General features: G+C 41.9%; 1 protein-coding gene across 1 annotated transcript in view; it reads right to left on the bottom strand.

Annotated features, from left to right (window-relative positions):
- LOC309818339 (putative phospholipid-transporting ATPase IM) overlaps positions 1-16,567 on the bottom strand; it is a gene marked incomplete at its 3' end in the record, with an annotated part of 151,216 nt that overhangs the window by 110,638 nt on the left and 24,011 nt on the right. Inside the window, exon 3 of the mRNA XM_082648016.1 lies at positions 3,061-3,119. Within this exon, the coding sequence (XP_082504142.1) occupies positions 3,061-3,119 (59 nt within the window). The remainder of the gene's footprint in view (positions 1-3,060; positions 3,120-16,567) is intronic.

Here is a 16,567-nt window from a genome sequence, read left to right on the forward strand (position 1 = left end):
AGATATGCTAACTTTTCAGCATGATATCTGCTGCAAAAAGTTTACAACTTTAGTCAACGTCTCAGTATCTTCCGAACATTATTTTCACTGATATCTTACTTTATCCAGTACTTTATAGGGAATCTAAAATTTATCGTGCATACTTGCCCACAGCCATGTTAGGTGGAAGAAAAAATCCATATAAAAAGTTTAGCATAGAGCCTGGTACATAGTAAGCATCTAATACATATTAGCTAGTCTTACTATTATCAAATATTTATATAAATTATTTCATTTAACCCTTTGGCAGATAATCCTATAAGGAAAATTCCCCATTTCACAGGTAAAATTAATGATATGCAGAAAAGTAAATAAATCAAGATCACAAGTTAGCAAACGAGAAAGAGAAAAGATTCAAACTGTGGTCTATCTTATCCCCAAACACTCTTTCCACTACATTTGAGGAAACGTCACCATTTCTCCTTTCATCTTTTTTATAATTTTCAGTTTATTCCCATCTCCTCTTCAGCCTTACGGGGGAAGACTACTTCATCAATTATTATAAGCTTTCGCGCTGAGATCTGTTGGGGTTTCTTCAAATCCATTTCCATTTGCAGTAATACCCTTTAAACTAGGCAAGACTGAACAAAAGACCCGTGGGTTCTGCCTTTCTTAAAAGGATAGTCCTCATAGGACGTGCTCAAAAATCCTTAAAAATCAGATAGATATAAATTCAAATCCCGCCTCTGTAAAGACTAGCTCATAGAGTCATTGTGTGTTACTCTACTTCAGTCTGTTCAGTAACTCTATGAAATAGGTACTTTTAATATCCCCAATTTCTATCTGAATAGGCTGGGGCTGAGAAGGGTTCCACAGCTCACTGTCTGGCCAGACATCCTGTTGGGAGTTCCCAAATCAACACACCACCAGCCAAGTCTAGTGGGGACCCTTGCTCATTCTAGGAGGGCCTGGCTCATACCCTCTGAGCCACGGTAGGGGTCATTAGACCTGAGATACGCATGCCCCTCTCTGCTCTGCACCTTCCCTTTCTCAACTTTTGCTGTCATTCTTGGTTTTGCCAGCCCATAATGGGTTTTGGTTTTTTCCTTAGTATGTTTTAACTCCGAGACAAAGCTGCCTTATTCCGTCCGCTGTAGCTGCAGAATATTGTTCCACTGCCTTGTCATTGTTAGGAAGCCCAACAGAAAACCCAGCCCCAGCTACACACCTGTGTGCTTTTGTTCAATATCATGCAAGCTCAAGAGAAAACCATCTCTGTATCCTTGGCATGTTATTATTAAAAGAAAAATCAAAAGCAAATGTGGCAAATGGTTAACATCTATTTAACCTGGGTGGTAGGCACACAGGTGTCATAGTATTCCCTGTACTTTCCTCTAAGTTTGAAATATGTCATAAATTAAGTAAAAATAACTATAAATATAAAAGACTGTATCATCTTACAAAATGCAGACAAAATATGGCTTTCCTTATCTAGTTACTACTCACAGAATGAAAATACCTCTTACACATTGGAAAATAAGGATAAAGCCAAGTACGTAAATGTATAATTACCCAGTAGTAGATTACTTATTACTGGGTTTTTGCCCCCAAGGTCTTAAAATATAGACATCTACTCCTCTGATTTAGGGTTTGGTGGTCAAGGCTTTCAAGGGTCATCCTCTAGAGTTAAAGAACTAGTGGTAGAATGGATAGAAAGGCATGGGGCCAAGTCTGGTGATGACCAGAAGGGCTAAATGACCAGCGGTCAGGAGGCTCCACAGAGTGGCATTAATCACTATGGAGAAGGTAGTCCCCCGCCCCCCAACCCCTGGCAACAAAGCATATTCATCAACCTCCTGCGAGGGATTCTTCTCTCAAGGACAGATTTACTTGAACCAAGCTCACAAGACTGATGAATAAAATCAGGGTGCCAATATATTACTTTAATGAGAAATCTGTCATAGAGGCAGTGTGCTGACTCCCTGTAGAGACACTTACATTGAACATCAAATTATAATCACAAGTTTACGTGATTATCACAGTATGAGAAAAGAGGGGTTGTTAGCTACCTCTACTGGTATCAAGCTATAATAGCCCAATGTAGCCTTCCACATGTATGGAAAAACACTGCCAACAGAAACTAAATACTAAAAATAAGCCATTGGCCAAAATTCTCTCTCCTCTAGCCAATTCCTAGATGGAGACTGCCAAAGTTTACCCCATGACACTTACATTTCTATGCTTTTATAGTCATCAAACCCCTCTGTGAATTGAGACTTTCTTTCATTAATGTGCTGGTATACTCAATCACAGCAGGTCTTCTAGGCCACATGTCACCCACAGCATCAATTCTACCAGTTCTCTTTCTTAGAACTTATTTAAAAAACTTCATGTAGCAGCTTAGGTTGAGTCAAGGAAAGATGAGGAGATTTTTATGAGGGCCCATGAAATAATTCACAAAGTGCTCACCAGAGTATCCCAAGTTTCTAGACTAGTGCCAGTCACTTAGGAGGCTCTCAATAAATATTTCTTATGTGAATGAAGAAAACTCTCATTAAAAAAAAAAGTAGTTCAGTACAAGCTTAAAGATCACACATTTTAACTAATCATTCTCACTGCTCACTTGATAGATACAATCATTCAGGTCTAGGAACTTTCTCCTACATGCACTTTTCCACATTCAGCCTCAGTTGCTTTGAGAAAATCCCCAAATGTTATTCATCATCCATCAGCCGCTATTACCACTTCTATCACCAAGTACTACCATGGAGGCCTGCTTTCACAGTATTCTTACATGATTTGAGTGCCCAATGGGCACCAAGATGAATTAAGCATAAATTCTTGAGAAAGAAGGTACTTCATCTTATTCCCATACCAATATGAATACCAACCACTCAGCGCAGAATAGAAATAAATGTATAAACATTACTAAAATCTGAATTTATGGAAACATATGGCACCTTGCTGTTAAAATGGACCAACAAAGTTTTTAGTGAAATCAAAGTTCTAGAAGGCAAGAATCCTACTATCCTTAAGATCAGACCTACCCCAGCATGTGTGTGCTATGAGTGTTTTACTCACTGTGTACTGGTACTTCTCATTATATTCACGGTCATTGGCTTTTACTATCCGTTCCACTTCTAAAGAGAGAGAAATCAGGTATGAAATTAAATTTTCAACCAAAAGAAACATACAACTCTTTAAACTAATATCCAATAGGTTACTTTGATTGTCATCAAGGTTATAAGAATTCTTTCTTTTGAAATTTGAAGGGCATTGGTTTTTTTCCAGCCTAAATGTTGGAACGTGTATTGGAAAATTCCAAAATGGAAAGCTGAAATGTTTTTCATTGTCTTTCTGATGCCAGCCATAAAGCAAAACAGTATGTGTCTCCAATTTCTATATCCCTTCAACTCCACTTTCTGTTAACTTCAAGTAGTTCCTAAAAAAGAAGGAGCTGCTAAAAGTCAAATGCCACACTGGAAAGGAATCTTTTTTTGTTTTTGTTTTTGTTTTTTTGCTTCAGAGTTACAAGATATAACATAACCAAACAAAACCATACTGAAGTGGCCCGTGAGGTCACTGGCCTTATAGCCACGGAGCCAAAGATGATATTTCTAAACAACCCATGCATATTGAGAGGAACTTTACAGTATCAGGGGACTGAGACCTACCCTTGGCTGGAAGTGGCCAAAAAAATAAAATCTCTTCTGAAAGCAAATGTAGAGTCTCGGTCCAAGGTAGCAACTTAGGAAGATCCTGAACTCACCTCCTCCTATGGACATACTGAATGTACAGATATATCTGGAACAATTTCCTCAGGCCAAAACCTAGAAACTGGCTAAGAGACCCCTTCACATTGGGCAAACGAGAGGGAAACCAATCAAAGCAGGTAGGAAACGCTGAGACACAATCTCACTATAAACCCCACCCTCAGACCAAGTGGGAGGCAACTCAAAACCCAGAGCTTCAACCCGAGGACCAAAGGGTTCAGACCCCACATCGGGCACCCCCACTTTTCAGACAGGTGCCTGAGAGACAGCCTCCAAGGCATCTGCTTTGAAGACCAGGGGGGCAGGGCTGTGGCAAACTGAGGAAGAGCTCTTAAAGTGCCCTCAGGCAGACTCATCCCAGGGCCCAGCACAGAAGCAGCCCTTTGAAAAGCACCAGAAAAAGACTCACTAATTTTAAAGCATTGGTCTAAGGGGCACGGACCTCTGGGATACTCTCCAGGGATGGTTGCTGGTGGGTACCATCTCCCTGATCTCCCTCTGCCTTGCTAATGCGGACGGGCACCATCTTTTTTATTTCCTCCTTTACTCTTTTTCCCCCTTGTCTTTTTTTTCTTATTTTTCTTTTCTTTTCCTTTTTTTTTTTAATTTTTATTTTCCACTGGGTGCCGTCTTCGCACTCCCCCTCTGCCACACTGCAGAGCCCCAGGAGCTCCTGGAGGGGAGCATCAACACACACCTGGTGCCCCAGTTTTTACATCTGATCCTGGTTTTCACAGCTGCCACCCAGGGAACACTTCTTGAGTGCCTGACTCTGAAGCCCATGGGCTTATGTTTCTGGATCCCATGGGACTGTAACAATCAAAGATTCTATTCTTGGCAGACTACCACCCCCAGGACACTGCACAGACAGCTGACTGAAACACATTCTCAGTCTTTCTGAGAAAGAGGCCCGTTTGCCCGTCCAAAAGCTTTGGCCTGTGGGGCAGGCTCCTGGTTTGGTACTCTTACAGGGGACTATGGAGAGGCTCTCGGGGAATGGAGGCCAATGGACACAATCTTTGTGCTCTCTCTCTGCCTCGCTCCAGCTCACCAGGATCTTCCAGAAAGGAGCTTATACCCTTCTCTGGTGCCCCAATTTTTCTGGCTACTGCCAGGGGACACTTCTATATCACCTGAAAGCAAGTACAAATAACAAAACCATAGGACAACAAACCCAAAGATTATCATAGTGCAGAAATTAAAATTTGTAGAGGGCAGGAAGAGACAATGCCCCAGAAAACACCAGCAGAGCATGTTTTTGTAGTAAGGGTAGCACGTTCTTGCCCCATGTTTACTTAATCCAGAGTTGGCAAAAGGGTAACGGTGGAGTAATGAAAGCTATGGAAGGAAGATCAGTCAAGTAACCAACAGACAGCAATGTTGGACTCTCCTAGTAAATAACCTGACCATCTCAACCTGGGAGTCCCTTAATCCCACAGTTCCCCACCTGGGTAAGTGACAGATTGTAAAAAGTATAGGCATGTGGTAAGAGTCTGACTTTAGAGAAGGTACATACAACCACAGAGATAAAGGAGACTGGAGAGTGGAAAGTAGGGATGAGGAAAGAAAGAGCAAGAGAAAAGCAAAGAGAAGGAGAGCTGGAAGTAGAAGGAAGATGAGAAAGAAGACGGAGATGAACAGGGAAAGAAGGGAGATAGGAGAATATCTTACCACCTGCTCCCTGTATACCAGGCACCACGAGTTATAAGAACTGATTCCCTTTTCCCAAAATTCCAGGAGGAATCTAAGTGTCTCTACAGTCCCTGTGGCTCAGCTTTCAAGTACGAAGTTCACCTCTGAGGACTGCTCCTGACAAATGACACCCTGTCTTTGGTTATGGTTGGGCTCCTACTATTTGTAGAGTGTTTATTTGTTTGATATCCACCTACATGGCTTCCTTCTTTACCATCTAATAAAGTCAGTTCCCTGTGTATAACTCTGAAATTGAGAACCCACCAGGAAGCAACCTCTCAACCAACCATCCCCTGAAAGAAAGATTTCAAAGTCTGACTATAAAAGCATCATCCTCTCTCATCATTCCCCAACAAAGAGCAAAAATACCAAAGCCCAAAATGGAATTTTGGAGGCTGAGAGACTTAAAAGCTTAGAAAGATAGATGATTTGTTTATTCATCCCCACCTTAACCCAGGCATAGTGAAACTGCCGACAGGAAAACAGTGGATATTACTTGGGGTTGGTGGGGGGGGCGGGTCTCTTCTGCATGGCGAAGGCTAACCTGGCCCACTGGCCTCCTGCATGTAATTTACAGATTAACTTTAGCTTAAATCAAAAATCAGACGTGCTAACTTGTATATTGATGGCTTTAGTTTAGAGCATATACATTCAGATGATGATCATTTTTAAATTTCACATTTATATGAAGCACGTCCAAGCACAGAATTCCATAGTTCTGTGTCTAATTTTACTTATTCCAAACACCAGAATCTTGACTCCTGTCCAGTGTCTCCATGTAACCATCCTCCCCAAGGACTGAGAATAGCCCTTTCCCAAAGTGGCCAAAGGAGTAATTTCTGTGCTGGGAAAGTTTGGATCCTCTCCTGGGTATCCACATTGCTCTTATCCCACGAGACCTTGTCAGAGCCAGGAAGTCCTCTCCTCTTTTTCCTTCTAAAATCTTCTTATTAAGACTTCATCTTTGTCTCTATACTTCCATTAAGTATTATCTTTCTGAACTGAGCCTTCATGGATAAATTCTGGGAGAAGATTTTCCATCCCTTCACTAAGCTCTGCAAAATTCTGGCTTTGGGTTTTAAATCCCTACAGTTTTCTGCCTTTAACCTAAATATGCTAGGCCTGAATTGTCTTTGTAGGAATTTACATTCTTCCATGTGCTACAACAGTGCATGAGGGGATATAAACCCCTGTTGGCAATAAGTTACATCCTGCAAGAAGGGGAAGCAGAGCACAAATCCCCCATAAACAACGCCCACTATGGATTGCTCAGAGGTTCAGTGACTTAATGCCCAACATTCTGTAGGCATCCTTCCAGGTGTGAGAGGAAGGAAAGGAAAGTGCTCATCAAGGGATTTACGAGTTAACACAGTAAGCTCATTCCTGCACAACTGGTATCACTAAATGTGTCTGGTTCCAAAAATGAGTAAGTGATACACATGGATGTATAAAATATAGTAAACTAGAGTATGTTTACAGTGGAATAAAAGAACTTCCAGTTCAAGTTAGCATGTCCTTCTACCTCCCTTACCTCTCAGGTCCCACTGAAATGACAGAAAATATTTTTTTAAGAATAAAAACATAACAGTGCTGGAAAATAAGAATGGGGCTATCAGAGGCTCATAAATTTTAAAGAAAGTCTACAAAATAAAACAGAAATCAGATGGGATCAATTTGACCAAAAAAAAAAATAAAAAAAGATAGGAACAATGCTAGCCAAAAGACTTAGAAGAGTTGTTTTCCCAATGGAGCCCCAGAGAAGTTCCAAATTCAGCAAATAAATACAAAGATTGAGAGTGTGTTGTAGATAGGGTGACAGTCCCAGTGATGCCTAATGTCTTGGCAAAATAATTAAAAGTGTCTCAGTTTGGAACATAAATTATCTGATCACCTTAGTTTTGGAGAATTACCAAAATAATTATAATTGAGCCAGTTGGGTCCTCTCACATACCCCTCCCTTACCCACTGAAGAGACTAGGCAACATGCCTAGGGAAGAAACCAAGAGGGGGTGTTCAGGCCTAAGAGAGAAGAAGCTCTGAATCTCCACATCAGCTACAGCAGCCTCGTAAAGCCTGCCTTACTGAGGCAATTGTGGGATTTGCCAGATACCCTGACTAAACCACAATGCTATAGACTGAATGTTTGTGCCCCTCCCAAATTCATATATTGAGACTTAATCCCCAATGTGATATTTGAAAGCTTTTGGAAGGTAATTAGGTCATGAGGGTGGAGCCCCAGTGAATGGGATTAGTGTCGTTAAAAAAGAGGCCCGGGGCTTCCCTGGTGGCACAGGGGTTGAGAGTCCGCCTGTCGATGCAGGGGACACGGGCTCGTGCCCCGGTCCGGGAAGGTCCCACATGCCGCGGAGCGGCTGGGCCCGTGAGCCATGGCCGCTGAGCCTGCGCGTCCGGAGCCTGTGCTCCACAACGAGAGAGGCCACAACAGTGAGAGGCCCGCGTACCGCAAAAAGAAAAACAAAAAGAGGCCCCAGAGAGCTCTCTTGCCCCTTTCATTATTTGAAGACACAGAAAGAAGATAACCGTCTATGAACGAGGAAGCAGCCCTCACCAGTCCCCAAATCTGCTGATGCCTTGATCATGGACTTCCCAGCCTCCAGAACCGTGAGAAATAAATTTTTATTGTTTACATGCCACCTAGTCTTTGTACTCTGTTATAGCAAACAGAATGGACTAAGACACACAGAAAAACCTCTCTGTGTGCTGGCTATATCACTGGTCCTCCTATTTAAAGGAGAGGCCTGACAGGGGAAAAGACCTTTGAAACTGAACTAATCCATCTAGTCCTTCATTTGTAAATACAAACCAGCAAACATAAGTCACCAGACATCTAAGAAAAACCAAGAGCACAAAACAGAAGGATCCGAGGGGAAGAGATAATGCTGAAAACAGGTGGGGAAAGGGGGTTGTTTTTCTTTTTAATTCTAATTAGTACCTCAAAGATATTCAAGAAGACATGGATGGCATCCATGAAACAAGAACAAGCTGCTAGGAACAAAGAAAACAGAGAACAAGAGAAAGCTCCTGGAAATTAAAAATATTTAATGCACGAACTGTATAGTAGGAAAGAGAGAATGAAGAATAAGACTTAAGAAATCTCTTAAAATATATAAGAAAATGACAAAAAAGAAATGTGAAAAAAAAAACACTTAGGAGAAAGGAACATAAACAATGGATGGGAGGAAATAATCAAATAAATAGAAGAAAATTTCTCTGCACCAGAGTAAGGCAACTCTTCAAAGCAAAAGGGCCACCAAGTGCCAGTCAGGATGAATGAAAATGGACCTACAGATCTTCATAAAATTTTGATAAAAAACAAAGAGAAAAATATTAAAAACTTCCAGAAGGAAAAAAATGGGTAGCCCCAGAGTCATAAGAATTAGAACATGAAATTTCTCATCAGCAACAAGGATGATAGAAAACACAGGAGTGATGCCTTCCAGTTTTAAGAAAAAAAAGTTTTGAACTTAGAATTCTATACTCAGGCAAATAATCAATCAAGTATGAAAGGGCAATAAAAACATCTTCAGACATGCAAGAGGGTTTACACACAAGATCATCTCCAAAATAATGTAATGTTGTACTCAAGAACGTACAACAGGAAAAATAATGGTTTACGTTTTTAAAGTAAAGTGGAAGAAAATATGGAAGGATGATGATCAGCTAGAGTCCCTAATGCAAATAAAAATGCCTGACATGATGACCCACACACCTGTTCCAGGTGGACCACCAATTCTACAGAAAAAGGGAAGGCCTGTCTATTGCCCTTTACTTCACAGTCTGTAAGGTAAAAATAAACTAATTTCTTTGGGAAAGTAAAATAATGTGTTAGTTGTTGGCTCAAACAATAATTTCTCTAACAACTCCTCATAAAGTAGTCATTGTTTGACAGAAAGAATATAATATGAGAATTTTAGAGCTGTGTTTTATAACAGGCCTATGGATATCATCTCAAACACAATTCCAAGGGCCCAATGACAGAGTCTCTGTACTCAGTCCCTGCTGAGCTGATAAAGTTCAGAAATGTATTTTAGGATATTTAAAAGAGCAAATGAACTACACGTCCTTCGAGCAATCATCCTAATTATTTCTCTCAACTGCACTTGCGCTAAACACTAAATGACTATAAGCTTGAGATTGAACTTCCTAGAAAATACCTGGAGAGCTGCTATGCTGTGTTGCTAGCTGAGTATAGATGTGTAAGGCAGAAGACCAACGTTTAATAGTGTTAGCATTCTTTTGTGACAGCCGAGGAGCCTACCAAGACACGTGTTTGGATAGGAAGCCATCCTTTACCATTTCAGTGAGCCAAGACAATAGCCATTAGCAGAGGCAAAATTATCTTAGACATTGTTTTTCACCTGCTCCAGAATATAGTAAAAGAGGTCATTAAACCTTCAAAGTTCTGTTTCACACAGGGTGTTGGAAATAGCCTTTACTCCCCAAATCTCGTCAAGGCTAAAATAATTTGATGTCTGCCTCAATCAAATAAAATATCAATGAAGCACTCCTAGAATGCTTATCTTTGAGCCACGTGCTTCCTGTTACATGATCCAAGATAACTAACTGAGGATACCTCACCTATTTTATGAAATGGTTATTTATAAATCGGTTAAATGTTAGGGAACATTTATCAAAAAGAGTAACCTGAGTTTCAGAATATGACCTGGAGGTACTCCCTCCCTCCCTGAAATAATTATCTTATAGGGCTGACAGTTTCTTTGACTTGGTTTCAGACAATGAAACCATATCCATTTATGTATGCATGTATGCTTGTCTTTCCTTTTCGAAGGAGGAGATGCATCTAGAAAAATCCAACAGTGTTATCAGATAACTAAGACATAAGTTTAAAAGGTGGGAGAGGGCTTCCCTGGTGGCGCAGTGGTTGAGAGTCCGCCTGCCGATGCAGGGGGATACGGGTTCGTACCCCGGTCCGGGAAGATCCCACATGCCACGGAGCGGCTGGGCCCGTGAGCCATGGCCGCTGAGCCTGTGCGTCCGGAGCCTGTGCTCCACAACGGGAGAGGCCACAACAGTGAGAGGCCCGCGTACCGCAAAAAAAAAAGGTGGGAGAATAAAAGGGCGGGGGGGGGGGTTATTCCCTGGTGGGCCAGTGATTAGGACTCCACGCTTCCACTGCAGGGAGCCTAGGTTCAATCCCTTGTCTGGGAACTAAGATCTCTAAAATCCCAGAATCACGTGGCGCAGCCAAAATACAAAACAAAACAAAAAATTTAAAAAGATGGGAGGGACCTAACACTACTCTGCTGGGAATTTTTAATTGCAATCAAGATGCTGTTCTCACGTCACCAAGACTTTTTAGACCCATAAAAATAGGTTTGATGGGGCCTCCCTGGTGGCGCAGCGGTTGAGAGGCCGCCTGCCGATGCCGGGGACACGGGTTCGTGCCCCGGTCCGGGAAGGTCCCACATGCCGCGGAGCAGCTGGGCCCGTGAGCCATGGCCGCTGAGCCTGTGCGTCCGGAGCCTGTGCTCCGCAACGGGAGAGGCCACAACAGTGAGAGGCCCACGTACCGCAAAAAAAATAAAATAGGTTTGATGAAAGAGCCCTCAGAAGAGGCCAGGATCACGAAGCAAGAGGCCCGAGATCTTCCACCAAACGATCTGCATGAGCACATTTTAACTCAGGACCTCTCCTTACCTATGCTTCCTCTGTAAAATAATGCCACCTGCTGTTGCCATCATTAAGTGAGAAAATGTAGGGAAAGCACTTTATAAACAGAAAAATAGTGGAAGAGTCTTTTTTTAATGAAAAAAAAAAAGCAAATAAGAGGTGAAGAAAAAGGAAATCATCCAAGCTTGGCTAGTCAGTCTTAACATCACTATTACTATTACTGCTGAAGAGGGTCTGAAGTAATTTTCTAAATAGTCTCAGTAGAAATTGACAAATGCCCATTGATTCTATTCTAGGTCCTCAAAGGCAACACCCACTTCCTAATCTGGGCTCTTCTCCCTCATAACAAAATAAATTTTACATTATCCAGCTTCCACTTCCAGGAGACAAGAGAAGACAGGTCACTTACATCTTTTTTAATGAGTTTGTCTCTGAACAATGCATAACACCTTAGGGTTTAAGACTAGTTAGTGAATGCAGCAACTCTGTTAACAAGACCAAGAGTAAAGGGAAGATTTAGGAGGCTTCCACCAGGCCCATGAGTGATCACAGCAACTATGAGCCCACAATTAATGAACACACTGTCTTTCTTCAATTAACTCCAGAGCATTTTGTCCTTTACCAAATGTGGTTTAGGAGACAGCCTCCAGGCAGTTGGCTTTAGCTCCCCAAAATCACGAAATGATGAAGCACCACAGAGAATTTAGGGGTCTCTGTATCTAACCCTGATGGCATGGACTGATATTTCCTTATCAAGGTTGGTCCCAGTCCAGAAGCTGAAGAAGGTCTCAAAACATGGAGAATCATTTGGGGTTTGGGGGTTGTTGGTTTTTTGGGTTGGGTCAGAAATCTCACAAAAATTCCCTCAAGCCAAATCAATAACTTAAGCTTTTTCCCTTCCTAATTTGTCACAATCTGGTCTGTGGTTGGGAGCCAAAGCAATTCATTAAAGACATGAGGAAAGAACAATGAGTAGGGAGAACTTTAAAGAAAAGAGTTCCCCAGCCTTCAAGATTTCCTGATTTGATTCCAAGAGCACATTCTGATACAATTGAAAAATATGTGTCCTGAATCAGGGTTTCCTATTGAAACCCAGTGGTGACCTGCAGCTGCTGGGATTTATTGACATTTAATCAGCAAACTAAAGAGAGAATCGAGGCAAAAAAAAAAAAAATCTTTCCACAAGTTTTAAAAAAATTCTTGTCCTCAGAAAATAGCTTGGAAACAGAATTAGGGGAGTCAAACAAATACTAAAGGGCCTTGGGTTTGTTTTCCTCTGGGCTGAGCCAATTTGCTCATCAGGTCCAGATATCTGGAAAATTTGATTTATTGGAAGCTTTGTTCCTCTCATGGCTTACGACAGCTTCACAAAGAAAAATAAAAATATTTTACCAATTCATTCTTCTTCAAGCATACGTGAATTATATGATACACATTACAAGTAAAATGGACAAAAATTTTCTTATGAGCCCTCACCATGTGGTTTTCTGTAAGTATAGATTCACAACTGGAGATTTAAGACTTACTGTAATATAGTGAAGATAATAACAGCTAACATTTATTGAGCACTGGTTAAAAGCTAGATACTGTATGAAGCGTTTCACATGCATTAACCCTCAAAACAATCCTATTAGGTACGCACTATTATTAGCCCCACTTTACAAGTGAGAAAAATAAAAGGCCTAGCGCGATTATGCAATAGAGTCAGATTTCAAACGCTGAACTTCTGACCTTGTAAAAGGAGCTTGGAAGAGATTCTAGGTATAAGGAGATGGTGGGTGGTACCATGCAGAGATGATTGGGAAACTGTAAATTAATGCATGCCTGTGTCCAGAGGTCAAGGAGAGGGAGAAGAGGCCTCTCTAGACAAAAGTGATACTCCAGGATGTACTGCAAGTCACAGACTCCTTCCCAATTAACCTTGGTGCCCTGGGACCTCTTACATTTCATTCCCTCCAGCCTTCTCTCTGCTTCACAGTAAAGGCCCCCTCGGAGAAACTGACTGCCCTCTCCTTGGAGACTTTCAGCAGTCGTTGCTGAGAAGACTCTCCCAAACCCCTGTCCAAAACTTACTGCTTTCTTAGCAGCCTTTCTCTTATGGATGCGGTGCTAGACTGCTGGGTTTTTAAATCTACATTCTTTTACAATTTGATTATCTACAGCAAAAATTGCATTGTTATGGACTACGCCAGGATAAGAATGTTTTCTGTACAGATGAAAAACAGCTATATTTTTCTATAGCCTGCCTATGCAAAAAAAAAAAAAAAAAAAAAACCTCAGGATCTACCCCAAGGATCCCAAGAGCCTAGAAAAAGCTGAAGGACGTTTAATTTCCCTTTGTGAGACACATTCCAGCCATCCAAGGGAAATCAAGCCACCTGTCACAAAGTGAGAGGAAAGAACCCCAGGTGGGGAAGACAGAGACACTTGAGAAGGAAATCTGAAGAGGGTTCTTATCTGCTTCATACCTTATCAGCTTACACAGGAAGCTATGTTTCTCAAAGCTTGTGTTTGTCATTTTGAGATGCACAGGGCTATAAATATGAGTTTCATTAGTACATACTGGTTTCAGGTCTCAATCCCTGAAACCGTGTGGCAAATAAAATCTGCTGGAGCCAAGACAAAGTGACTTATTGCAGAAATATTTAATGAACTCCTTTGAGCAAGGCTCTATTCTAGACAGTGAAGGAAAAACAAACAAGACATCAATAGTCTTCAAAGGGTACACGTGCCTACAATACCTGCACAGCAAGGAAGCAGAAGAGGGGCCTAGGGAGACACAGAAAGCAGAGAAAAGGAAATTCAAGTCCAGGTGGGTGGTCAAAATGCATCCCCACCTGTCCTAGGCAGCTCTGAAGGGAAGTTAGGCAGCTGTATACAAACTGTGGAGTGTGGTAGGTTGTTTTTCCCAAGCACCTTATCTAAGCTGAGCCATAGTCATTTACTGAAAAGAGAAGACATTTGGTAGAGGTGGTCTGCCACCTGAGATGGGGTGAAATATGGGCTTTGCAAGAGGATATCTACAGTTCCTCCTCAGATGTGCCTTCTAGTCGAATATTGGACCAAGTGTGAAAAGACAGAAAGAAAAAAATAGGTGCCTCGATTTATTTACCTATTCGTGAAGCATTCAGATAATACACGTTTTAAATAGAGATAAAATAGAGCCAGAACTTTGGGCAGAAAAGAAATCTGCCTACTTCTCTGCCCCTCCTCTGCACACACTCTGGTCCAAGCCACCTCACCTCTCCTCCCAGCTGTCATAATAACCCCTCCTCAGGTCTCCTCACTTCTACCCCTGCCCCTATCATCTATTTTCAATAGAGCAACCAGAGTGACCCTTTTAGAATTGCATGAGTTTCCGATTGCTGCTCTAGCAAATCACCACAAATGTAGTTGCTTAAAACAACACAAACATATCATCTTATTGTTCTGGAAGTAGGAAGTCCAAAAATGGATCTCACAAGGCTAAAATCAAGGTGTTTCTTCAAGACTGAGTCCCTTCTGGAGGCTCTAGAAGAGAATCTGTTCCTTGCCTTTTCTAGCTTCTAGAGGCTGCCACATTCCTTGGGTCATGGAGGCATCACTCTGACTTTTGCTTCCACCATTATATTGCCTTCTCTGATTTTGACTCTGCTGCCTCCCTCTTATAGGAACCCTTGTGATTACAATGGGCCCACCCTTATAATCTTTCCATTGTAAGATCCTTAACTTTATCACATCTGCAAAGTGTCTTTTACCATATAAGGTCACATAGCCACAGGTTCTGAGGTTTAGGACATGGACATCTTTGCAGGAGGGGACATTAATCTGCCTACCACAAAAATCATCTCTTTTCTCTGCACAAAATGTCCAGTGTTGCTCTATCTCAAGAGAGAAGCCAGCTCTTACAAAGGCTTCAGGGCCCTGCTTGATCTTCACACACCCACCCTGTTACCCCTCTGACCTCAAATCGCTGCCAGAAGCAGACCCTCCATGAAGCTTAAGCTTCAGCTCACCTCACTTGCACCTTCCATCCCAAGGCCCTGGGAATAGCACTAGAAATTTGTTTGCATTGCTTTTACTCTGTTTTGCTTTTTGATTTGCAATATTAAAATATTTTAGCCACAAGAACTAAGACCATTGTCTCCTCCACTCTATTTCCTCCTGTCACATTTTGCCTCGTGTGAGATGATGCTGGAATCCACATGAGGGGCTCTCAAGTGGGAAATACATTGAGTTTGTGTTTAGTGGAGTGTATTTATGTGATTCATTGTCACTTCTGTATAGATTTAACTCACTGGTGGTCACCCCAGAGTAGGAATGGTTCTCCTATCTCCATGGGGAATCACCCAGCATTGCAAGATGAAGGTGCAGGGCCCAAGGTCATACGGCAGCATGACTGTGTCTGATAGCACCTAGCACCAGAAGAATGTGGATCATGGAGGAGACAGAGGTTTGCAATACAGAGCCAGAAGTTAGCCTACACAGGATTCTTCCAATCATCACACATGGAAAATTGTATGGGGAAGATTTAACTTTCATCAACTACTAGTCAAAACAGAATTTATCTCATGTTAGCAGTATTAGGAGAATGAAGTGCTGAGTATCCTCAATACTATATGTAATAAGCATATCATATATTTTTTTTACATGGGGATTGCAAAATATAAAATTTATTAGGATTCCTGTGCTTATAGAGCACAAACCAATTTGTACTAGTACTAAATATAGTAAGTACATCTGTCACAGCTCAGATATGAAGGAAACTTGATGGAAGTTTTCCCAAGGTTGACAATTCTAAATCTTTACATGACATTACGAAGTCATGAAGCTGAAAAACTATTCTAATCTATCATAAGCTAACATAATTTTTAAACTAATTTACATTAGTTCAAGATGGCAGCGTAGAGGGTCGTGCGCTCACTCCCTCTTGTGAGAGCACCGGAATGACAACTAAATGCTGAACTATCATTGACAGGAAGACGCTGGAACTCGCCAAAAAAGATGCTCCACATCCAAAGACAAAGGATAAGCTGCAATGAGACAGTAGGAGGGGTGCAATCACAATAAAATCAAATCCCATAACTGCTGGGTGAGTGACTCACAAACTGGAGAACACTTATACCACAGAAGTCCACCCACTGGAGTAAAGGTTCTGAGCCCCACGTCAGGCTTCCCAACCTGGAGGTCTGGCAATGGGAGGAGGAATCCCCAGAGAATCAGACGTTGAAAGCCAGCGGGATTTGTTTGCAGAACTTTGACAGGACTGGGGGAAACAGAGACTCCATTCTTGGAGGGCACACACAAAGTAGTGTGCCCACCAGGACCCAGGGGAAGGAGCAGTGACCCCGTAGGAGACAGAATCAAATGTACCTGCTAGTGTTGGAGGGTCTCCTGCAGAGGCGGAAGGCAGCTGTGGCTCACCACAAGGACAAAGACAGTGGCAGCAGAAGTTCTGGGAAGTACTCATTGGTAGGAGCCCTCCCAGTGTC

Source organism: Grampus griseus, assembly GCF_964374135.1.
Source record: "Grampus griseus genome assembly, chromosome: 2".
NCBI classification, from domain to species: Eukaryota; Metazoa; Chordata; class Mammalia; order Artiodactyla; family Delphinidae; genus Grampus; species Grampus griseus.